We start from the raw sequence: 26,462 nt of genomic DNA, 5'->3' as shown, positions 1-26,462 counted from the left end.
GGACGGAAGTTGCTCTGCTCGGTTTCATTAACGCATCTGACCTTTAAGGCGGACAATTAACATTTGGGAGGAAAAACAGACCCTCCCTCTCTCCTTCCCTCCCTCTATCTCTGCATTCCTCCGCTTCTCTCCATATTCACCCTCTTCTTCCTCTTCTTCGTCGTTTGGATCAGCACATTATGCTGTTGTCAAGTTATGGAGAGAGTTAGAGAATGAGAGATAAAGTCAGAAATGGATCTGTCTATCTTGTAGTACATACAAATACCGTATATTGTATACGTATGTATATCGCTATTATATAAACCTTGTATAAAGTGATTCTGTATTGTTATATATAGTGTTTTCCCTTTTAAGTAATTGTCTTACTGACAATCAATTACAATCAATTTCTGTAAATTATTGCTGCATTAAAAGATGTTGAGATTTTGTCTGAAGCTGATCCATGTTGTTCTGTGATACTAACAGCTCGTGTGTGTGTGTGTGTGTGTGTGTGTGTGTGTGTGTGTGTGTGTGTGTGTGTGTGTGTGTGTGTGTGTGTGTGTGTGTGTGTGTGTGTGTGTGTGTGTGTGTGTGTGTGTGTGTGTGTCCGTCCGTCCGTCCGTCCAGAACCTGATAAAGAACCTTCCTGAGCAGAAGGAGCTGAGTGCTCTGGCAGAACTAAAGAGCGAATATGAAGAGCTGGTGGAGTCGGAGCAGTTTGGCATAGTGGTGAGTGGAGCGTCCCAAACACACACACACACACAAAAGCAGTTTTGCCTCCTTTAGCCCTCCAGTTTATACTGTATTTGCAGGCTCTGCATGGGTGAAGGAACCGAAAATGGAGGGATTGTATGTAAATAGTGTGAATAGAGGAAGGGATGTAAGGAGAGAGTGCGGCTTCTAGGGCTATCCAGACATGTGGATGTCCCTGTTCTTCCCTTCTGCAGATTATTGTTATTATTTACAAAGTATCATCAATAATAATAATAGTTATAGTAATTATTATATGATTAATAATGTAATATTTAAAATGTATTATTTATTTATTTATTTCCACCTTTTTCTCAAAAATATGTCATTTAAAAAATATATCAATCATTTATCAGTGTTACAAATGTCCTGTGACCCCCATATCGCGTATGAATTGACCCCCGCATGGGGCCGCGAGCCCGAGGTTCAGAACGGTGGCAGTATACGGCAAAGATTCGACCGAAAATTCAAAACATTGGTCAGTGACATAAGTATATATGTAACATATGTATGTGAATCTATCTATCTTATCTTTTCTTACCTGTATACAAAACCTACAGCAAGTGAAATGTAAAATATGGTAGAAAAACCAAAACAAATGAGCTGAGATGGAACGTTAATTATAACGAATTTCCATCGAGCGCTTCCACCATCTACGTCCATAATAGTGATTTTCTGAGGCTTACAAATGAGATCTTTCAAATGTTCCACAAGGTCACAGCAAAGGCACTTACACTGTTTTTTATTTTTTATTTTATTTTAATTTTTTATGCGTTTTCTCAGCAACGTATCACACACATTGTTAATAATTCCAAAACACAGACCCTAGATCCCGCCCGGCGACACATTATACATCATCACGAGAGAAAGGCTCAATTAGTCCCCTGGGCTGTTCACACTCCTCTTCACTTGTCTTCAGTTTTATTTTATTTATTTTCTTGGGTCCCGTGTGTGTGTGCGCGCGCGTTATAGGAGATATATAACGAAGCAGGATGTGTGATCCCTCTGATGTTTTGATTATATACATCCGTCTCTCTCAGCCCTCTGGGAAATAAGCCGCGTTCAAACCTGTCAACAAGTTTCACACTTTATTGAGATTTTTATTTTCTTCCTGTTGTTTACAGACACACGTGTGTGTGTGTGTGTGTGTGTGTTGGGGGGCTTTTACTTTGACAGACACGTCGTATTTACATATGAATGCATGTGAGCGGTAATGAAACATTATGGGATGGCTGCGAGGTGGGAGGCGTCTGGATGCTTCCCCTCCAGTGCTGGATTATGCAGAAATCTGAGGGGTGTCTGCTTGATGCTTAACTGCATGTCTTACAGCCCAAAACAGAACGTACATGTTTTAATTATTCCCTCTTTCATCCAACCCGTTTCACTGTGATATCCTCTTCCCCACCTATAGTTCCACAGCCACAACTTCCAAGGAGTATTGATTCGGAAAGTTATTGATTTTTCTTTGGCGTGTTTTATCAAAAAATTGTAAGGATGGAGAAAGAGGGATTTATTAACATTTCACATACATTTTTGTTATTATTTTTCTTCTTCTTCTTCTTCTTCTTCTTCTTATTATTATTATTATTTTTATTATTGTTATTATGCTATTGTCATTTTTGGAATTATTATTATTTTTGTTCTCCCTGAAACTTTTTGGGCTAAAACTGTCTGGAACACAACAACCGCTGCAGCTTCAGACACGGTCGAGGTGTCGTTAGAACCGGGACGTCGCAGACATTTCATGGTTCAAGTTTCATTCAAAACAATCAGCATACTGTACAGAGCGGGAATTAGTGAAAAGCTGCCAAAATTTGACTGGAAGTAGCCGTTCGTGCATCACCGACGCGCCGACGTTGGAAATCTTCCGGTGGAGTAGTGGAGCGAGATGAGTTTGTGGAATAAGACGCGTTGTGACATCATCCAATTCCTTATAAACCGAATCGTGTCCGTTTTATTTTAGTCCCAAAATTTTAAAAAGTTGATGAAACGTCTCTGAGGGACATGCAGTGTTTAATCTGTTTGAATGGAACCGTGTTGTGGGGAACTTCCACACGGACTGATCTCCACAGAGACACCGTGAGGCAGGATACAGGTAGTAGACAGACACCTTCTCACTTTTAGGATAAAGTCATAACAGGCACCACGTGTATCAGCTTGTAGTAGTAATTCTGCGTGTCACCAGGACTCACCGCGTCATTCAGTGAGTCGATGGTGCGTTCATTGGAAACTCGGAAAATTTTACTCGTTTTAGATGTTATCTTGACATAAAGAGGAGGTCAGCACAAATTGATGCTACATTCCATGGGAACTCCAAATGTTGTAATTGGTGTCGATAACAGACCCTGTGTATTTCTGCCTGCAGCTATATATATATATATATTATTATTATTAGTAGTAGTAGTATTATTATTATAAGTATTATTCAAATTATTCAATTTAATGTATTAATATTTTAATTTTATTATTATTTTTCTAATCAAAAATATATTTATTTTAGATTTCATATAAATTTACTGTGATTGTGGTTGCGGCTTTTTTTTTGTTCTTTTTTCTAATGAAAATGATATAATCATTGAATCATGAAAGACCCTCTTGTTTTTTAAATTCATATTTTACTTTATTCTAGAATAGGGTTGCGGAAGGAGAGAGTGAGTCTTTATTCGCGTTCAATATAAATTTACTGCAATTGAGGTTGCGTCATGTACAGAGATATCACGGGAGAACCTATTATTTTCATTAAGTAATTCTTCTTATTAGTTATTATTCATTTTAAAAATGTATTTATCAATTAACTCCAATTCCTGTCCGCCTCCGGCAGATGAGTTCGGTGAAGCTGCTCCGCCCGCGGCTCAACGGCATCCTGTTCAAGCTGACGTTCGAGGAGCAGGTGAACAACATCCGCCCGGACGTGATGAACGTCACCTTCGCCTGCGAGGAGGTGAAGAGGAGCGAGGGACTCCGCAAACTGCTGGAGCTGGTGCTGCTGGTGGGGAACTACATGAACGCCGGCTCCAGGAACGCCCAGACCTTCGGCTTCAACATCAGCTTCCTCTGCAAGGTGAAGGCCACGCCCCTTTTTTCCTTTATTTATGACCCCTACCCTGCTTCCGTGTAGCGATGAAAAGATGGGCTCTTTTTGGAGATGCGGCTCTTTGTGAGCTACTCGGTTCATTTGATTCAGTTGATGTATCTGGTTATGAAAAGTTTGGCTCTTTTTAGGGATTCAACTCTGTGCTGAGTTTTTTCAGACCCTTCATTTGTTTGATTCAGTCGGTGTAACGAGGGTGAGACGAGTCGCTTCTGCCCCGAGCTGTGAATGGAATTCTCAGAAGAATCGCTTTCATTCTGTCAAAATGATTTATTTTGGCGGAATTCAGTCACGTTCGATATGAATCGTCACCCACCCTTCGCGTTAATTTAGTCGTCGAAAGTGTGTTCGTTCCGTTCAGCTCTTTCCAAGTCGAGGGTCTCAGGCGGGCCTGCGTGGCTGCAGTTGCCGAGCGGCGAACAAACGAGTCTTCTGCTGCAGTGGCTCCCGACTCCTGGGTCATTTCAAAGATTGGCTCACGACGGACGGATCGTTTGCGAGTCCTGCATCACTCGTTTAGCGTGAGGGATGGAGGGTAGAGGGCGGACGGAAGCGCTGCTCCCTCCCCCCTCTCGCTTTGAATACCTGATGTCGTCGTGGGTCGCGTGCAGCGGTGGCTATCGCAAAATAACCCCAGTCTGACGTATCGCCGCCAGGGGGCTCATCGAGCAAGGAGACCGGCTGCCCGCACGTTATGACGCGGACCACACACTAAATAAAATAATAGATTGAGACACATTTAAATTGGAAGTTTAAGAGCTTCCGCTAAGAAATATATTTCCACAGCGGCATAGTTGTTGCTGCAGCAAACGCAGAAAACTATTCACCCGGCAAAAAAAAACCAACAAAAAAAAAAACAACTGATAATTAACGGACATATCCACACGTCATCTCTTCAAGTCTCACGCGAGTGTTGACGCCAAGCGGTTGCCCTCGACAACGGTCATTATCAACAGGTCCGAAGTCGTTATTTAGAAATAACCGCCGATGGATTAATCGTGCTAATAAGTTGCTGTCATACTCATTTTACTCATTATGGACAGAGACAGAACTGTATTGAAATACAGAGTATTAAGTGCGATATACTGCAGTGCTCTGGTTGATCTTATGACGTTGTTATATGGTAAACGGAGGGGACGCTAATCGGAGATGAAGAAGTTACATCATCCCTCCTTTTTTGGAACGAGAGGGGGAGAGTGTGGCGTGCCCTGGTATTCCTGGCGGCTGAGTGAATCACGGTGGAGTGTGAAACCCTCGGGGGCTGATTGGACCGTTATTGACGGACAAGGAAAAATGTCTGCTTCTTCACTTTGGTCAATCAAGTAAATTAACCCCCTGAGTGGCAGGTCCATGCTGTAGCTAATGGGCTCATCAGAGAGGGAGCGGCGGGAAGGAGGAGCCATCCTCCCCCGCTGGTCCTCCTCGTCCTCCTCCTCATTCCAAGGACGGGCGGAGCTCCCCGGGGGGGCCGCTCCAATAAAGTAGACCTTGTTTTTTTTTAGTTTTTTTTGTTTTTTATCGGGATTGACTGGTTAATCTTTATTGTGTCAGACGTGTGCATGTGAATTTTCAGCTTCTCCTTAGCCTTTCAACATACATAAATCCAATATACATAAATACATTTATAGATACAGAAATAGATAAATGAATAAATTTATCCATAATATATATATAAATGTATAAAAATGTATACATGAGTGAATACATAACTAAACAAATAGATAACATTCAACTGGTAACTTAAGGTCACTTGATTTACAGCAATTTAGGATTATTTTCCAACACCTGGAAGTGCTCTGGGTTGGACAGCGCCCACTATTATCATAACTACTGTTATCACTATTATCATAACTACTATCATTACTAGCGTGATCATTACTAATAACTACCATCCACGATCACAGCACATGTGTTTGTCGAAAAGCAACCAAAATCATCGCTCCTTTATTGAACTCACATCTTTGAAAATAAATCAAATATTCCTTTAGTTGTGTGTGTGTGTGTGTGTGTGTGTGTGTGTGTGTGTGTGTGTGTGTGTGTCTGAGTGACACTATCGGCGCTCCCTGCCCTGTTGATCACCTTTCCAGTGACATAAAGGGAATTTAATCTCCTTTAAGCTTCGTTTTGACTTTAATCTCATCACCAGAGAAGTGTATCAGAGAAAAGGAAGAAAAACAGGTTTTGGAAGTAAAAAAAAAAAAAAAAAAAAAAATGCTTTGAATGTTTTGGTTTTTTTTTGCTTCCTGTCGTTGAATTCTCAAAAAAATATATATCTGTTTTGCAGAGAAGTTTTGACAACCTTCAGTGAAAAGGGAGAGAAATGGGTACAAACGCATGCGCACATACACACACACACACACACACACACACACACACACACACACACCTCAGAAAAAGTGTTATAACAAAGCACAATAAAACCTTTTAAAATTAATTTAATCTTAATTAATTTGGTATATGCATTATTTACCCCGTACCATAAATTGTATTACCATTTATTAAATATTACACTACATAAACATCAGACAGACAGACAGATAGATAGATAGATATTCTGTATTCATTATGAAATATTTAGTTCATCAATTTACTTAAATACAAATATAAAATTGAGTTTCCACTTTTTTTGTTTTGTTATTTAGGATATGTTGTTGCTTGCGTTCCTGCAGGTATCACTCCATCATCAGTCATCACCGTAGTAAATGTAAACACAAACGCCTCTGATTGCAAACAATAACATTGCAAATGATGTCATCTCTCCTCCACCGCCCACCCGTCATCCGTTCGCTCTCACTCATTCGCTCGTTCCTCCGCCTCCATACTTTCCCAAAGTTCCTTCTATCCCTTCGTTCCTTCCTTCCTTCGAAGTTGACACGCCTCACAGCCCGAGAAGTGCTGTGGATGTTTCCGAAATTGGCCGGAGACTCCTTTCCGGAGCTCCCTTTGGTAAAAGTCAAATTGAGTGATCAGGATCCGCCCATCCCCGTGTTCCAGCGAGGATCTCATATTCCCCTCGCCAGGCCCTGCTTCCTCACCAACGCGCCGCGATCGCGCTCATTGGCATTCCGGCTCGGCGACCGCTCGGATCAGGATGCTAACTAGTCTGGGATTCGGGAGACCCAAATGATTCCATATATACAATAATGAAGCATATTTTGCCGTGAATTACTTTCTCATCTTTGTTTTTCATTACTTTCTTTCACACACATTGCGTCCATGACCCCAACGTGTGTGTGAGTGATACGGCGTGTGTGTTTGATGAAGCGTGATGCAATGATGTTGAATTTCAAATTTAGTTTTGCAACTGTGGTTTCCCTGGTGGACTCTGCGGGTTTTGACTTTGCCCATTTGAAAGGATGAAAAGAGTATTTTACCTCTGACAGATTCGTTGATATATGCACATATACACATGCTGTATACTGTGTCTGCATAAGCCTTCATATAAATATATTCCACCGCTTGTGACGGTTGTAGAATACACTCAACAAATTCCAATTAATGACCAGTTGTTTTTTTTGTCCCTTTTTAAAAGTTCTGGTTGACCATAAATGTAATTTTTTTTAGTTTTTTACGGAATAAAATGCATGCGGGTGCTCTGTGGAGCTGATCCAATGTCAGTGGTGTTCACCTGCTCACACTAGTCAGCCTGTAGTGTTGTGTCACATCGCTGATGTCTTTCCAATCACCTCAAACTGAAGGTTTGACTTCCTGCATGGCTTCCTGACTTCCTCCCTGCTACCTGCGCGGGCCAAGGTTAAACATCCTCCTTAAATCTTAAACGGAAATTGGGAAAAATGGCTGAGCTGCGAACACTCCATCAAGTAAACAATTCCTGCATAATGGAACCTAGCGCTTGTGTTTCAAGATCACAATTGCAAGGCTGCAGTAATTCATATAATTCATCAGTACCGGTCAGAATAGCTGCTCCGTGTTCACCAGAACACAATAATGCGGAGCTTTGCGGAGCGAGTTCTGTCAGACAACTCGACGGCGCCGCATGCTTCGACGCCCTTATTTGGCCTTCCTATTGAAGCAGCCAATTCCTCTGGCTCTGCCTGCTTTGCTGCCCCTGGTCTACCCTTCTATCCGCCACACTCAAAGGATGCATTAGGCGGGTTTGGTTAAAAGAGTTGATTATTTAATTGCAAAAAGTGTGTCGTGCCCGAAAGTTAGGAAGCACTGCTCCACTTCATCTTCTTTTTCATGCACGGAGACTGCATAGCGGGAAGTTCTCTACGCAAATTCAACTGAGTCCCGTGCAGACACGTGAAGAGAAAGAAAAGGCAAGACACGTGGAACCAGCCCCGGTTCTCGCCATTTTGCCACTCTCGGCAATCTGTCGACAGAAGGGGGGGCACAGAACACAGCGCCCCGATGCGCGTGGATACGGGTGCCGACGACGCATAACGCGCCTGACAAAAAGGGCACCATGGACATCACGTGCAGAGGGGGCCCCTCTGCTGCCCTCTGCACGCGCCTGTTCGGTTGTGAAATTCATGCAATTCAAGTGTAATTACCCAAATGATCCCCACCTAATAGAGACAGTGTTTGTGTGTAGTTCTGTTTTGCTCGTAGGCCTCCATCTGTATATTTCATTTGTATATTTGTCTGAGTTTGAGTGTTGTTTAGCGCAGTGGAGGGGTGTCGGGGTGTTGCAGGTACGAGGAGCACGTGGAGGTGGTTTTGTGCTAATTAGCTCTCCCAGCATGCCCTCACATCATGGTGGGGCCGATGAATATGAAACACGTTTCCTACTGTATGCCATGTATTAGAGGCTCTGGCGCGCTTACCTGGCAAGTCCACAGTACTTTTTGTCAGGATTCATTGTTTTTCTTACCTCGTGCCGGTTTTGTTCATTTGAAGAGCACCGCTCGAAAAGAAAACAAAAACACAATCCATCCAGCTCCGATGTTGCTGTTTAATGGCTCGGCAGTATCTATTTGTTTATGTTTTCTATTTAAATCTTTGTTTTAATTTATAATATTTTTTTAATATATATTTATTTATTTATTTTATTCATCCATTGTTATTTTTTCTTATTTATGTATTTATTTTTTAAATAAACAGTATATTTACTCATTTTATTATTTGTGTAAATATTTTCCTACCGGTATTTACCTTTTTTCTCTTGTCTATCTATGTATTAATTTATTTTTATTGAACTATGTATTTATCTTTCTAATTTGTTATTTATTTATTCACTCATTCACTTATGCGTTCATTCCTCCATTTTTTTCAATTTGATAGTGGTTTGATATTGACAGTTGACAAATCAATATTATATAATTATAATATTTATATAATCTTATTATTATTATTAGGGATTCAAGCCCTTAGTTCTGAAACCCTATTGTTCTTGTAAAGTTCCCTATTATCATTATTCCGGTTATTCCTTCAGAAATGTTTGCCTTATTTCCCATGAGATGGTAAATAATCGTGACATGAAGTTGAAGTCAAAGTTCAATTAATTATATTATATAATAATAGAACCCAGAATCGCATTTGTGCCGCCACCCCTTTGCGGCTGCCTGCACGAGCACCTCGTCTCGATTACGCACATTTTAGTATTTTAGAGCTTATAGTGCGTAATTACCGGGTGTCATGACATTTCACTGCATACATGTTTGACCGGATGTTGGCACATGCATAGATGTTGTCTTGCAAATGGTTCACAAACATATTTTTTTTCCAGATCGGCCAGATGGTGACACTCCATTCCTCACAAAACTGTACGAGGTTATTAAGTAGAGGTAGTGGAAACGATCTACCAAGTTATGTAAACAATGAACAACCAGGGCCGCTACAAATGTCTAAAATGTATATCTACTTATGTGATTGTGGAATTTCACAAAACTTGGTGTACATACTTTTAGAGCTAATTAACGCTCCCTCAACATATAATTAACAAAATAATTGACTCGGGCGCTGATACGATGTCACCTTCAAAGAGTTATCACACCTTCAATCAGTGCAACTCAATTGTATATGTATCGCTGAAGTCACATAGGAATTACGGTCACGGTTGGCCGTAAATTGACAGTGTGAATCCCCTCCAAATGTATGCTGGTTAATTGATGCTCCGTCATCAACAACTGCCAAAATAATCCGTATGTCATCATTAATCAACTTGTCAACGGTTCCTGACTCTTCCCGTCACCGCCGAGCACTCGTTCTCCAAGCTAAAACTAATTAGAAACTATCTGAGGAGCACAATGGGGCAGTGTAGACTGGGTGGATTGGCCATGTTGTCAATTGAAAATGGCCTGGAGAAGAAGTGGACATAGGCCCGATGAGTGCCCTTCACATAGAGGTGAGTACTTGATGAGCTGATGGCTGCTGGGCCAATTTTCTCTTAACATTCTAGCTGTTGATCATTTTCAGGAGGTTAGCCTACGTCTACTACCACGGTCTAGCCTACTAGGGTCTGCATTCAGTTGATTAAAGCAGAAAAGGCACAAATTGGTGCCTAAAAAGTTGACCAGAGTGCAGGAAATAAAATGTTTGACGCTCCAAATTTCCTGGAGGGAGGACCCCCCCCCCCAGGCCCCTGAAACTACACCCCTGCCGACGTGCAAATGGGTCGTCCAACCAGGTCAAAGGGCCGGAAGGAAGCATCTAGTCGCCGGTTACCGGCGAAGTTTCCCTCAGGACAGCGCGACGCATATCTGCAGGCGCATACCTGCAGTTTTATCTGGTGGTTGTGGCTATCTCAGGCTTTTAATGTTAACACTGGGGTGGGGTTGCTGTTTGTAAGTATAAAATAGGGCCTCTCTGTTTCAAATGCCAGGGCCATTTTTTGACTCAAGTTAGCGTTCAATCATCGATTTCCGGAACATTCATACCAAGTTTGGTGTGAATCCATCCAAAGGTCACCAAATAATTCCAACAGGCAAAAAAGGTTAATAATACACGAAAGATTCCGATGTTTTCGGTCTCTCTTTTAATGTTTTTGAGGTCTTGGGGGTGGGGGGGGGGGGGGGGGGATGGTGGTCTCTCTGTGACCGTGCAGCAGCAGAGCGGTAGTCAGTCGCCAGGTAAGTCACTTAGTTTCACAGCTATTTCGGGTGGTTGAAGTGCTGAGTTCAGGATTTATTATTTAGTATTTACACAAATGAGAGGCGTGGCGGGACGGGCTCCACCGCAAACGGGATGTAGTTGCGTTGACGTTTTTTCGTTTCATACCCAGAGGGAGCTGCTGTAGTCGGCAGTATTGCAGCGATCACTCTGACGTTTTGACCGGTCGTCTCGTATCTTGGTACACTTTAGGACTAAACCTCCCTGTGCAGCTTGCACCATAAGATCTAAATGGGCTTAGAGCCCCTTAATGGCCGCTTGCGGGCAGCTATATTTATTATTATTATTATTATTATTATTATTATTATTATTATTATAATACATACCTGTGATTATGCCTTCATTTTCGTATTGTACGGACAGCTGTTTTCCATGTGACAGTAACCAGCAAACGCTCCACAGTGGCCTGTGTCCACTCAGGCTTTCCAGGCGAGTGGTAGATCGTCAGGGTTCCCTGTGTTTCTGAGCTATCAAACAGCCCCGCGTGGGGCTGTGCCAAGCACTGGCGGGGTCCACGGATATTAATGTATTTTAATGACCTGCGCTATAAATAACTAATAAGGCGCCTGAATTAATTCCTTCAGAGAGGTTGGCGATGAGCTGGGAAATGTGATTTAACTATTGCACTGATATCTGCAACAACAGGGCCCTCAAAACCACTGAAATATGTAGCACGGAAGGTTCTAAATCAAACGACTCAGCTGTAGGCCTGCCTCTCACGCGGAATTTCAAGCCTTTTCTGAATTGATTACGGGGAAAAAAAAAAATTGTCCCTCTGTTAATGCTTTGTTTCAAAGTTTGCTTTTTTCATCAGTGCTTAAAAATCCAAATATTTCACACTGTGCCATGTTAGAGATCGCGCTCACATTTTCAAATATCGATCAGGTTCACATGTACTTATCGGGAGAGTCATTTATATTTTTTCTACTATTTGGCAATTTGTTCACAATTAGTTTGATTGAAAGTATCAGCTTGCAGTAATAAGCATCGCAGACTCAGAAGTGGATTTCGTCTTCCATCCGATCAAATAGTTGTCCGTTGCACGTCCTAAATGCAGGGGTTAGCGTGCGTAGCGCTTTGCGGGAAGTGCTTATGGTGCATTTAAAAAGATGAATCCGTGGAAAGAGCAAGACATTTCATTTATTTTTTATTTATTTCCAAATGACTTATTTAATTTCCTTGACTTTTACATTTCAATCCAAATCCAAGGGAGGTTTTACGCCACTTCATGATGCGGACGGAAGGGCCTCCTCGCGGCCAGAGGCTTTATTGATCACCTCACTGAATAGATGCGGCCCAGACGTTTTCAGTTTTGACATAACAGCTTTGCTTGCGCAGCCAAATTAGAGAATTTCACACTGTGCCATGTTAGAGATCGCGCTCACATTTTCAAATATCGATCAGGTTCACATGTACTTATCGGGAGAGTCATTTATATTTTTTCTACTATTTGGCAATTTGTTCACAATTAGTTTGATTGAAAGTATCAGCTTGCAGTAATAAGCATCGCAGACTCAGAAGTGGATTTCGTCTTCCATCCGATCAAATAGTTGTCCGTTGCACGTCCTAAATGCAGGGGTTAGCGTGCGTAGCGCTTTGCGGGAAGTGCTTATGGTGCATTTAAAAAGATGAATCCGTGGAAAGAGCAAGACATTTCATTTATTTTTTATTTATTTCCAAATGACTTATTTAATTTCCTTGACTTTTACATTTCAATCCAAATCCAAGGGAGGTTTTACGCCACTTCATGATGCGGACGGAAGGGCCTCCTCGCGGCCAGAGGCTTTATTGATCACCTCACTGAATAGATGCGGCCCAGACGTTTTCAGTTTTGACATAACAGCTTTGCTTGCGCAGCCAAATTAGAGAATTTCACACTGTGCCATGTTAGAGATCGCGCTCACATTTTCAAATATCGATCAGGTTCACATGTACTTATCGGGAGAGTCATTTATATTTTTTCTACTATTTGGCAATTTGTTCACAATTAGTTTGATTGAAAGTATCAGCTTGCAGTAATAAGCATCGCAGACTCAGAAGTGGATTTCGTCTTCCATCCGATCAAATAGTTGTCCGTTGCACGTCCTAAATGCAGGGGTTAGCGTGCGTAGCGCTTTGCGGGAAGTGCTTATGGTGCATTTAAAAAGATGAATCCGTGGAAAGAGCAAGACATTTCATTTATTTTTTATTTATTTCCAAATGACTTATTTAATTTCCTTGACTTTTACATTTCAATCCAAATCCAAGGGAGGTTTTACGCCACTTCATGATGCGGACGGAAGGGCCTCCTCGCGGCCAGAGGCTTTATTGATCACCTCACTGAATAGATGCGGCCCAGACGTTTTCAGTTTTGACATAACAGCTTTGCTTGCGCAGCCAAATTAGAGAATATTTCCTCAAGGTGCGTTTCATTGTTGAGAATAATTGTTCCATTGGGATAATTGTTCCAATCGATCGTTCCCATAAGGTCCAACAGGATTCAGGTCAATATTTCCACGCTGACGAGTGGAGATGTTTCCGCTCAATCAGAACGCCTCCGTAAACTCGCGTCATTAATGTTGTCGTCACTGATTCCCGTTCAAAATCGAATGATGAATCTGAGTTGATCAGGTGATCATTACTGATTTCACAAGGAAAAGAGCCTCTTGCTTGGGCTGATTTTATTTTATTGTTGTTTTTTCTTTGAATGTTGTGAATGTGACGCTCGAGCTCAATGTCTGTCGTTCTCACTTTGAGCCCGTTGGTTTTAGTCCGTGCCTTCGTCCATGGAGGGTTTGGTACAATTTGGGGAACTCTGGTTCTGTGATGTCGTGGGAAGCGGAGGAGAACAAACGACACCAGAAACAGTCGTGTTGAAGGAGTATGAAGTCGCTATTCTACTTTTGGGAACAGACTACCATCATAACTTGTTTAGGTTTGACTGGCTCTTGCTATGGCTGGGTATTGGTACTCAATTCTTTCAAGGTATCAGTTGAAATAACCCGGTACCAAGTAGCATCGAAAGTTCTCCAGTCTAACGATACCTGCATCCGATCCTTTTTGCGCCATAATCTAGAAGAAAAAAAAAAGGACTATTTAAATGGTTTCGCTCGCAGCCGATCACCTCAAGCGTTCTTCGATTTAATCCGACGTGTGATTGGCCCACTACCGCAGCGGCAGCAGCTACAATAGTCTGTTAAAGGATACGTTCCCAATTTTTCAAGGCTGCCTGGATACACCAGTCAGTGAAAGAGGTTTTCCTCGCTGTAATCACTTCTCCTCTACTGCTATTTGTCGAAAATGAGACTTCCCAAATACTTCATTGTACGGTTTTGAACAGTTTTTTAAGAAATAGTAGACTAATTTGAACACTACACTCAAAATGTATCTGTGGAAAGATTGTGTGGTTGGGTTGGAGTGGTGGCATTTTACACCACTGAATTAATCCATTCACCTGATGGGTACGGTAGAAATGAGAAGGTATGAAATGAAGTACTCAATTATCGGTATCTATTATATTTAGTATCCGTACCACTTTAAGAGTCCTATTATTGGTACTGGTATCGTCATTTTTTGATCAATACCCAGCCTTCGCTCTTGCGAACAAGGCCAACCGCCTCCTTGTTGCTGGGTCGAGCCTTGGCTGTTGAGTGGCTGATTCACGGAGGCGTTTTACTTTTGTCACTTTTATAACCGTTGTAATAGGATTACACTACACATGATTTAGCTAGATACTGGTTGTACTGTTTTGTTGAGTTGTGAACCGAGCCATCCATCTTACGCTTCCCCAGCCGGGAACCAACAAAAAAGAACAACAACCTTGTAACCGCTCTACGGCAGTAAAATCTCAATCGTGAGACGTGTTGCCGGGAAGTCGGCCAGAAGTTGAAAGTTTTGGCACGGGGCTGTTCCAGGAGGAGGAGGGTTAATATCACATCTGTTGTCACGGCACTCGGGGGAGGATTTACTACGACTCGCTGAGCTCGGGGGACGGAGAAGCCGTGGTTCCTGCACACCACCACCCTCCCAAAAGAGTGATCTGTTTGATCTGGCGAGGCACCCGGTCCCGGGGTCGGCCCGGCCCCGGCCCCGCGGGCTGCCGATTTTAATTCCGGTCACGTGACGGAGATGATAAAGGGGGGGGGGGGGGGGGACAATGGCCTCCCGCAATCCCATCATGAGAGACCCCACGGGGAGTCGGGCTTAAAGCGGCGCCTCAAATCACGGCCACCGCCAGTCGAGCGGCAGCGCGCGTCACGGGAATACGGGGGGAGAATCTGCGGGCGGCGCCAGCGGGACTCGGGCCGCGGTAAAAAATAAAAAGCCCCGGGCGGCCGGGCCGGGGGCCTCCCCGTCGGACGGCGTTGCTTGTGCGTGAGCGTTCAGCCCCTTCCCGTCTGCTTCTCTCGTCCCCTCAGCTCCGCGACACCAAGTCCATCGATCACAACATGACGCTGCTTCACTTTCTGGCCGAGACGTGCGAGGAGAAACACCCGGAGATCTTGAAGTTCCCGGAGGAGCTGGAGCACGTGGAAAGCGCCAGCAAAGGTACGTCACAATGATGTCAGGGGTTTTTTTTGTTTGTTTGTTTGTTTTTTTTGTTTTTTTGGGGGGGGGTGTTAAGTACAGTACAAGCACCAAGTCATCTGCAAATCTGAAATATGGTGATAAAAGTGATGGCAAGTCGCCCATTTGTGAAAACCCCTCGGACGCAGCTCTCCGTAGGGGAAGGTCACCTTTCCCCGGCGGCCTGAGTGACCGACCAAAGCTCTGAGTTCCCAAGGTAACGGCTGATTATGCAATCAGCCAGTGCACCGCCTGCTTCTGAAGAAGCCCGAAAAAAGGGTGCAGCTTGAACATTGCTGCGCTTACGGAACATAAAGCGAGGGAACAGGGGCGGTTCTAGGCAAACGCTCCTTCCCTCCGGGGGTTAGAAAGCGCTCCCAAGTTTGTGTCGGGTCCGGAGACCGCAGGAAGTGATGCTGCGTTCCACGGGAGCTCGGAAAGCTGTAATTCCTGTCAGTAGCCCCTGTGTTTACATAACTTAGAATCTAAAGAGTGGTTGAAAACCCCCCCTGCCAACATCTGGATCAGCCAATCAACATTTCTTGCTGCCCACCCAATCAAAGCAGTCTAGAACTTGGCCTGCTATAGAATAAATGCATTTTGACTCACAAAATCCCGACGATAACTCAAACTTTTTTTTTCTTTTTCTTTACATAAAAATGAGGAACAAAATAACAGGTTGCTGTTCACAACACAATTTTAATAAATAAATATGAAAAAAAGAAAAAAAAAGAGACCAAAAAGTACACTCTGGAGCCCTGTCAATGAAATCATTGCGGTCGTCGTTCATGTTTTTTTGTGTACATTTGTATTCCACATCCACGCGTAACTCACAATGTTTTCATTATCTATAATTTCATACTTTGGTTTCTATTTACATTCCATCAGTTGAAAGCGTGACATTTTTAACGGTTCGGTCCAGCTCAGCGGCCCATCAACTCCCAAATATGGAGTCTATTCCAATCAATAAATCAATATTTATCAGTTGGTTCTCGGTTGTCATTTGTCTCGTCAAACATTTCATTTTAATGTCTTTTCGTGGCATTTTCATTGCGACAGTTGCGCCGCTCTCAATAAAGATGTCTGACCACGCTGTCACTCAGCTTGTCAATAAACCAATTCCGCTCTAATTCTATTCTCAAGAATTAGTTTGAATCCCCGGAGGCTTTATTTACTTTGCTGGTCACATAATTGGTAATTTAATCTAATTCAAACTAATTATTGGCTTGATTAAGACTGCCAGCCATTGTGGAAAACAAACAAAGTGGACCCAACAGGGTCTTGGTGGGTAGAGAGGGAGGCACAACTTCAACAGTGTATCAACGCTGTCATTCCATGGACAATCGTCATTTAGGACGAGCGTCACTTCGTTGACTGACACCGTTACCTCTTTGTCTTTTGGGAGGAAAAAGGGGAAACAACTAGTGAGGGAGGCAATGAATGTAATTAACTTGGAGCACGCCACTTATTGTGCTCATCACATTGAGTTATTTTGTACATTTTAATTGGTTGTATTTCTTCATTTCTTAGTTTTTGGAGGCAGATTAGAATAAGTAGAATATCTTAATCCCCCCCCCCACACACACACACACAGTAACACTCCAACAGTTGAATTATTTTCCCCTTCCTTCCTTCCTTCCTTCCTTCCTTCCTTCCCCTTCCTTCCCTTGTACCACCAGATCTTTTTGTTTCCAGCGGCTCATGTTTTATTCTGCTGGTCTTTTTTTTTTTGTTTTGTTTTGTTTTTTGTTTTTTTTGGGGGGGGTCGTTTCTCGCTTTGGAGCCGGGAGGAAAAGAAAGAAAAGGAGCCGAGCTGCCAGAACTTGGCTGTCTCGCCATGCAAAACTCATTTTAGCGAGCGGGCTTTGAGCCACGCTGCAAAGCAGTGTGATGATGGGATGGCCCGGCCGTGCGCAGGCCCGATACCCCCCCGTCCCCCCCCCCCACCACCACCACCACCACCGCCGTGCGGAACAGCGGATCCTCGCTGAATTATTGAACAGCCTTCTCTCGATTTTCTCGCCGGCTTTCTGCTCTCCTGTCAGGTAAACTGGCAAAAGAGCAGCACTTATGTTGTTTTGTTAAACTAGTGCACGATGCACTCCACGAGTTGTTCGCCCCCCAACAAACACGTATTCTCACTCCATAAATGCATGCGGTACTTTCTTTTAGTCATTCATTATGGTTTTGTTTGCCCTCAACCACTTCTTCTCTTTATTTGACCGTCATTTCTTGACCGGAATGAAATGAACGAATGGCTTCGAGGATGCCAGAGCCTTCCGTCGGAATCAAGTGCATTTTAATATTTGAGGAATTTGTCTCGGTGAAGGTTGTCGCATTTCTGTACGGACGCTCAGCATTGAAAGAGAGCATAACAGAAGCCAGGTAAATACATAAAATTGGAGCCTGGTGACTCACCCCAAATGCGCACATGCAGACACACGTCGCAGTCTCTGTGTGAACTAAGAGAGCTTGCCATTCATCTGTTCGTTGGCCACATTTGCGGTGCATTAGTCAGACTAATAGATGTTAGAAACTGGAAGGATCCCTGTGATCTGCACTCTGCAGTTTCTGATTGTTGCATCAAGAGCCTGGAGGAGCTGCAGGCGGGTGCGGAGGGAAGCCAGCAACCGGGTTGGTGATTCAAATGTAATCAGCAGGCTGTCTACAAAGGGCTCGACCTGCACACTTAATATAGCTCATTGATAAGTGTAATCAGTTCTGTCTTGATTTATTTTTTTTTTCCCAAAAAAATCTTTTAAACCTGTGGTCGCCCCCCCCCGCCTTGATTGGGCGCTCAAGGCTTTGTCTGCATTTACAAGGAGGAACTGGTCGAACGGCCACCCAGCCGCTGCCCCTGTCTCATTACATGGAACGATGTTTTGCTCAGTGCCTCGGTGTTGCCCTAATGTCCCTTGTCTTTTGGGGAAAAGCCTAACCTTAAATGAGGCTTGATTGCTAATCAATGTTAAGTACATTATGGGTCATTGTGCTCTTCTGTGGCATTTGCCACTAATGATAACTGGATTTAATATCAAGCCTCTTTTAACCCTTTACAGTTTGTCTGATTGCATTAGTTGCTTTAAGTGTCCATCACCGAAATTGATTGGTCAAATGCACAACTTGAGGAAACCGTTGACATGTTCAGCTATAATAATAATAAAGGGTAGGAATAGTACTTCTAGTAATTTGGGTTTTTATCTCACCTTATTTTCTCATTTCAACCATGTGATGCTGCACACCACTCCCCTGTTGAGTCAGTAGCATGTATGATTATTTTAATCACCATCACCTTATTCCAAGTGTCATAATATTAAAAAATATATAAAAATAAGGGGCATTGGGAAATCACGGTTGTTTTTTTGACAAGCGTAGTTCACCCAGTGCAACCAATTTTTCATAGTGTTTTTTTTCCTTACAAAAAAGAAAGAAGCATGGCCGTAGCGTAGCTTCAGGGCAGAGGGGAGTGTCCTAATCCAGTTAGAGGTCAGCCCAAGCTGGAGAGCAGCCCAGCACATAGAGCAGCTCCTCTAGGACGCTCTCAAAGAACCCAGCCGCCGTCAAAGCCTACCTGCAACAAGGTCACCGCTAATTAAAATCCACAGGATTACCCATGGAAGCTGGGGTAGCAATCTGCCAAATGTCAAGGCAGGACTGGGACAAAGGGAATGGCCATTTTACATATGTATGTATGTAAGAATATGTATGTATGTGTGTATATATATATATATATATATATATATATATATATATATATATAAACGCGTAAGCACTTAGCACTCTGAGCCAACGACAGAATTGCTACTGTATCGGTCTCAAAAAACTGCAAATAATTTCTTGTCTCAAAGGAAACAGTCCTCGGGATCATTGCACAGCGTATGTATTGCATGAACAAACTAGAGTTTGACAGTCGTCTAACAGAATAAACGGTAAATACCAAGAAATGATGGTCTCACAATCTAACGAAAAGAAAGCGCTTGCATTCCAGGCCGTGGCTCAGACGGGTTTTAATCCGGTGCTAAATTATGGCTGTTCTGTTATGGACAGCAACATCTCATGGGGTGTCTTGGGTCGAGCAATTGTTTGTCATGGCTGCGTTACAGCCAGGGAAAAATATTCTCATGTTTTAGGATGATAACGCCCCGATAAACATCGCAAAATGGATTCAAGCTGCTATGAAGGCAAAGGCTGATTCCTTAGTATTTTCTTGATATTCATATATAGATTTTTGGCTCGTTTTACAGTGTGAAAAACTGCCCATAGGTCAGTTATTGTGTCATATATAGAAATATGTATATATATATATTTTTTTTATATATATATATATATATACATATTTGTTAATGTCAGCGTTAAAGTCCTTTACACAAAATGTATAAATGTTCTGAAAGTAAGACTTACATATATATATATATATATATATATATATATATATATGAACAGCGGGTGAACAAAGAACGAGTATACTTAATTTCCCTGCCCTAACTTTACACCACAATAAGGTTGATTAGCCCGCATTCAACCACTTCACGGGAGCCCTGTGGACAGAGGCGGCCATGTCTAGCATAAAGTGAGCGTTGATTGAACCATGTTGAGGTTATTTTTTTAAGCGCAACATGATAAAAAAAAAAAAAAATCCGAGTTGTGATTGTGTAGCTGTGAACCGGTTCAGTGAAACCTACTGTTAGTTCTGGTTGTTTTTTACCTGGTCTTCAGATCCCCACGCTCAAGGGGAATCGATGTTGTTTAATGGCTGGTGATGCCAACTTATCACTGTGCTTTCTAACAAGGTGCTCTCACCAAACTCAAACAACAAAATCAATACGGTACAAATTGCCCCAAAAAGACGGATTTCCCAACCACACAGATCCAAGTTACTTCACCACAGAACTACATTTTAACCTGGACTAAAATGTTGTGCCTTTGGCCTTATAGAGCTAATAGATATAAATGGAAAAGAGAGATAGAAAGATAATCGGCTAGTGCCCTCAATTGTAGCTCTACTAACACAATCCGAGACTGTGATGAGATCCGGTCTCTAATGAGCAGAGCATTTGCATTCGTCCAATTTTTTTCCCGGAGCTAAAAATTTGAACTCAACACTTTGGGTCTGGGTTCTTGTGATCAGCCATAAGCATGTGGCGTTTTAGCAAATGCTGCTATCCAGATTAACCAGCTGATTGAAGAATCCTTTGCCATTATTTGAAAAAGAAAAAAAAACAACCTCTAGTTGTTGTCTTATTTTTACCCCCAGGTTCAAAGGGGGGTTGGAAAACTCACTTGTTTCGCTTCCTATGGACGGAGTTGCCGCTGAGAGGAAATTGCGCAATCATTAACGGTGTATTTTTGTGACGGTATTTTCAACTAGACGGTACGCGGCACGCTGGGTTTCGGCTCTCGGCCCCTTACAGGTTACCAGGTAAACAAGTAGGGGATCATTCCCTCCTTTATCCCCGTGCCCTGCCAGGGATGTGTCTTGCTGACTGTTTCGCAGTGGGATGTTCACAGTCCCCTGACCAGGTTTTTTTTTTTTTGCTCACCACACACAGCTGCTTACCGCTTGCGTATGATAATTAAAGATTGGTAATTTCCCCGGGGTCCCAGCCGGCGCAGAAATAAAGACGGGAAGGTTTTCGTTCCAGTGCCTCTGTGAAGGGAACACGCAAATCATGAAAATGTATATTTGCTAGTTAAGCTTTTAGCAGGGCGGGGTTAAGCATGGCCCCTGGCTCTTTGGTTCCGAGTCACGTGTCGAACATCTGAATCACACTCACCTTGTTCCTTTATCCATGCTACCATCGCTTTCATTACCTTTTGGACAGAAGATACACTCATAACTTCTCTGCTTATTGTGCCGCCGCCTCAGTCGGCATCCAGCCTCAATTGCATGTATGTCAATAAAGCTTCCTTTTATGAACATGAGTCAATATTTTGTAGCCATGGAAGCCCTTCAACATATTTCCCTCAAAAATACTTCACCCCCAATTTCCCGGCTAATGTGGCCTCTTTCAAAGAGTACAATTGGATAGTGAGTTTCCAGTCATTGGAAATGTAGTCTTTGAGCCAGTATTTTCATACCCCTGACCTCATCTTAAGAGTGGCGGAAAAGCCTTGAGAGAAGTGTCATTGGCCAATTTGCCTCGTTAAATCTCCCCCAGAGATGAATATGTGGGGCCTGACAATGGGAGCCGAGTCTGTGTGGTGATTCCACTCAATCAGTGGCGCGCTGACAATCCGTCTTGACAATATGGGAAAAGAGGAAATATGACACAAATGTTCTCATAAATCTATTTAGTATAAGGCATAGCCAAGGGCAAAGTACTTTGGAGCCTGTGAGAGAGAAAATGGAGAGTGAGGAAGGAAAAAAAAGAAAGTTGAACTCTGATGATATTAATACTGCTGTGAATATATCTATTATCCACATTCATTTTCAAGGCAGTGCTGCATAATAAAGCAGTGCCCATTCCCCATTCCCCATTCAAGCCCCTCGCAGTACTTGGCTGTGGGCTGTATTACGTGCACAAAATGCCTCTGTGGACGGGCTGCAACACAGAGGAGACCATTTGTCTTTTGGTTTGAATGGAGGAACAGGAAATCATGGGGTTGGGAAGATATTCTCTCCGGCCATCCCCGGGAGGCTGCAGTATGACTGTAGAGCGATGTGTCATCAGCGTTTGTGTGTCCAGTCCTGACAGTTCAAAGGACTTGTGATGAAATAGAATGAATTGAAAATGCATGTTTTTTTTTTGGGGGGGGTGGGGGGTTTTCCCCACATTAAATTTCGGATTTAAAAAAAAAGAAATACAATTCTTGAAGCTTTGACTTCCCATCATTTTGCATTAATACCACAATGATAAGCAAAGGGGCTGGATCCATTCTCTTATCTTAGCTTCACCTTTAGAACGCATGTGCTGCAGCCTGTAGGTGCGTGTGGTCCTGCTTTCATTTTGGGAAAAAAGAACAGTGGATACGATTGGTACATTTTCACTAATTAACCGCTGAAAGTTAGCCGAAAGTAGTCAAAGCAAATCTGACACGCTACCATTATTTCCTGTTTAGTCTGCATGAGCATTTCGTGGAATAAAGTGTTGTGGAGTAATTTATTGGTCGATGTATTCAGTTTGGTTCCTAGGTACAACCTAACACAACATTACAGTAATTAGTCGTGAGTGAGATCTGTTATATATTTATATTTATCTCCATCTTTTACATGGGACTGAGAATATAACTCGACATCAATATGAACTAATGATGTACTCTTTTTTTAGTGAAACCCTATGAAAATATAGCCTCAAGCGGCAATGCCCGGGTTGGAAACTTTTGGCGCTCGACAGAAGGAAGCAGGTCAATCCGCCAAAATTAAATCTGCGAGCAGCACCAAGCGGGTGTGGGCTTCACAAAGCCGAGCAAAGTCACTTCAGCTCGTTTAATTCTGTTTAAAGAAGGAATTAGACCAATCACACACTTGTTATATCATCACAATGTATGCAGTATTTCAATAATTGTACATGTAGCACTTATGTTGGACCAATTATGAATATGTAATATGTTTAATGATGATACAGCATGGAGTATGACAAGTGTAGGTTCGACTACAGAGCTTGTTGAAAATGAATGATACACACAGACACAGAACTGTGTTTATTGATTGTACTGCATATTCAGGTACAGGACAAAAAACTCTTGAAATAAATCAAGGGAGAATAAAATAAATGTAAAAGATACGTCTTCTCAAAACAGCAAGGTTGTGGTTGCAAGCTCAGGTACTGTATATTTGTATGTTCGGCTACTAGCAGTTACATAAATTCTCTTAAAAAAAAAAAAGGGTAGACTTCTGAAATATCAGAGCACCCGATCCTCAACTAGTCCATTAATTCATATATTGAAATTCCTCTCAATCCATGATTTCAATTAAATAAATCCATCAATAACTACATTACCATAATTGCACAATCCCATTAAACTCTTCAGTTCCATACACTTAAAAGTGACGATTGTGCAAGTCACTTTAAAGTGATTACAGTGCAAATGTTTGGTTCCCGAGTTGCACAGTCGATTCAAGTTCAATTCATTGTTCTAAAGTGTAAGAACAATTGGCGCAATAGCTTGTTTCAGTAATTGTAAGTAGAAAGAAAGAAGACGAAACCGTCTTTATTTGTCACACAACACACTACAACACATGCTTGCACACATGCACATGCTTTGATGGTGGCCGGTGAAATGGTTCCTCTGCATTTAACCCATCCTGGCTTGTTCTTCCTCTGGGGGCACAGCCAGGAGCAGTGGGCAGCATACGTGGACGCGCCGGGGACCAGGTGATAAGTGTCCATCGCTGGTCAGACGATGAAAGTAATTGCACAGTCCATTCAAGTTTTTAGTTCACTGTGAAGTGAATATGGTGCAACAGGTTTCTTTGTGTGAGTTGGCACGGTTTGCAGTCCTACCACTCTAGTAGGGAACGGGCCGGGAGGAGCCAGGCTTGATAGCCCGCCTGCAGGTAACTGGGCAAATCCTTTCTTCACGGGTTATATGGACCAGCATAACACACAACCTGTTTAGGTAAAACAGGAATCTTAAATGTTGAGAATTAAACTTTTCATAAACGTCCGTGTCTCCTCTCCATATGCACACGCCATCACATCTGCCGCAGGAATATGAAAAGCGTCGCGGCTCACCGGCGTTCAGCAGCAGCTCGGTCACGTTCCACAGCAGCAGCACATTGTAGGCTGCAGCGGTAGAGGCAGCTGGGTAATTGTTGGGGACGGCTTGTTTGCGGTTTTCTTTGTTTACTGAATTCAATAGCTTGCAGCATAGCCTGTTTGGCGGTAATGCTCGAGGAAGTGAGATTCAACACACCAGTTCTTTGGATGACTATGAGGAGGTCCAATTCGGTCAAGATTTTCAAGTCTGCAGACAAGCTTTCCCGTCCGTATGGTTGAGGAGTTTGCTGCACCGGCGCGGGTTGAATGGAGACGGCGGTTTCCACTTCACAAAGGAAAGAGGTGTGTGCGAGGTGAAAGAGAGAGACTGCATCCTATTGGCTGAGGTGTCTTGATTGGCGGGTTATATGTCCAATAGTATTAGCATGATGTATTTTGGACAGGTGGACAACTATAAACTATTGCAGACTTCGAGTGATTTTGGATGGGGTGGGTCCCTTTATCGGATTTGAATGAAATTTGCTGTGTTCAGGACATAGTGTGGGATGTCTCCTCTTTGTTTCATCAAGATTGCTCTTGGACAGGTTTTTCGACCGGGCTTGCTCATTTATAATAGAATTGTGTTTCTCAATCCTGCAATGGTGTATACCAAATTCTGTGTTGATTGTCAAAATCTGAAACGATATAAAAGTCATAAAAGTCCGCCATGATGGATTTTTTGCTCATTTGCATAAGGTGAAAAAGTGTGAATATTGGCTGTATCAACACCAAATTTGGTATACAGCATTGCGGGGCGGAGATACACATTTCTATTATAAATGAGCAAGATCGGTCCAAAAATATAGCTGCCATCAACCCAAAAAAATGCCTTAGCAGAAAATTGGCCATAACTCATTGTCTGTCTAATCATCATAAATCTTGGTAGATATCTTCAGTCCCTGTTTGGGAATCGGTCGACCAAAGTGTATTGAGCCCGACCCGTTGGGGGTGCCACAAATGCCTGAAAACCCGGTGAACAGAATTTCACCAAATTTGGTGCACATGCTCTGGGGGCGAGTATTAACCAAAATCTGAGTATTAACCAAAATCTGAGGTGCCATATTGATTTGTACGCATGGGCATGTGCAACATGTTTTTGCTTGACGGCGCCATGTTTTTGGACCTATCTTGCTCATTTATAATTTAAATGTGTTTCTCAGTCCCGCAATGCTTTATACCAAATTTGGTGTTGATACAGTCAAAATCCAAAAAGGAGATATCACGTTTCTGTTTTTCACATCATGCAAATTAGCAAAAAAATCCATCATGGCTGACTTTTACGGTTCAAGAGGCTTTTTTGTAGAGCACATTGAGCTGGACTTTGTGTCAAATTTCAGGTCAATCTCGGTCATGGTGTGAAGGGCGTGGCCTTTCCAAAATTGCGCTTTTGGGCCGCAATTACAGCCCCACCATCTGGCCGATTGGCCTCATGTTTCTTGGGAAGCATTTGCACATCATTTCCAGTTATTGGGCCAAGTTTCATGTTTCTAGCTCATTCCAGCTCACGGCAATTTGATACGCGGCATAAGTGTGCAAAGAATAATGAACCGGCAGAAAAACAGTAGGGTTCTACCCCTTCGGGGTTTGAACCCTAATTAAAACTATGATAGTGATTCATAGTAATAGTTCTATTAGTAATTTACTTTCCTTACAAGGTTTGAATTTTCAACATGACATGAACAGTTAAATTTTTTTTCCCCACTATATGAATAGATCCGCCCGGGCAAGAGGCCGTCTGGTAAATCTATTAGATTAACTATATTGTTTCCTGTGCAGACCTCACTGCCTTCCAAACCACTTTCTGACACCTGAGATATGTTGCCGGGAAAAAAATTCAAGAAATCTACGAGAGAAAAATAACCATTAGAGTCGCACTTGCAATTAGGCGAATGAAATGGCTAATAAAAACAGAATAACTGTAGCTGCCAAGTCATAGAAGTGAAATGCACAATATAATGCAGATAGCTGTGTGAATAGCATTGACCGTGGAAATGGCATTGTCATTGGCATGTTATTCTCATGAAACTTATCATAATACAACCTTCAATTTGATCACAATGACAACATCAATATGTTATGTGTGTGAAGTACTTAAGCAAGTTTAGCATAAATGTCACAATAATACTCCCGCAGAATAAATAAATAAATAAATAAAATATGTATATACGTACATTTTAGCTTGTTCTACTTGGGCTGAAGTGTTCCAGCTGTCACACCTAAAGAGTGCACTTTCTCTTCGGATCCATCCATGGAGATGTGGCCTATACTCTACTCGACTTTCACTTAACCAGGCTAGGACTAGTCATTAGCAGACTATGCAATTT

At 42.5% G+C, this 26,462-nt stretch overlaps 1 protein-coding gene across 1 annotated transcript in view; it reads left to right on the top strand.

Moving 5' to 3' along the window:
• The window catches only part of diaph2 (diaphanous-related formin 2), a 436,878-nt gene that overhangs the window by 271,231 nt on the left and 139,185 nt on the right, over window positions 1–26,462 (top strand). Inside the window, exons 22-24 of the mRNA XM_080007732.1 lie at window positions 607–708; window positions 3,551–3,790; window positions 15,292–15,421. Of these exons, the coding sequence (XP_079863858.1) occupies window positions 607–708; window positions 3,551–3,790; window positions 15,292–15,421 (472 nt within the window). The remainder of the gene's footprint in view (window positions 1–606; window positions 709–3,550; window positions 3,791–15,291; window positions 15,422–26,462) is intronic.

The sequence above is a fragment of the Zeus faber genome (assembly GCF_960531495.2).
Source record: "Zeus faber genome assembly, chromosome: 10".
NCBI lineage: Eukaryota > Metazoa > Chordata > Actinopteri > Zeiformes > Zeidae > Zeus > Zeus faber.
Note: the sequence above shows the minus strand (reverse complement) of the source record. Positions and strands in the feature narration are given on the sequence as shown.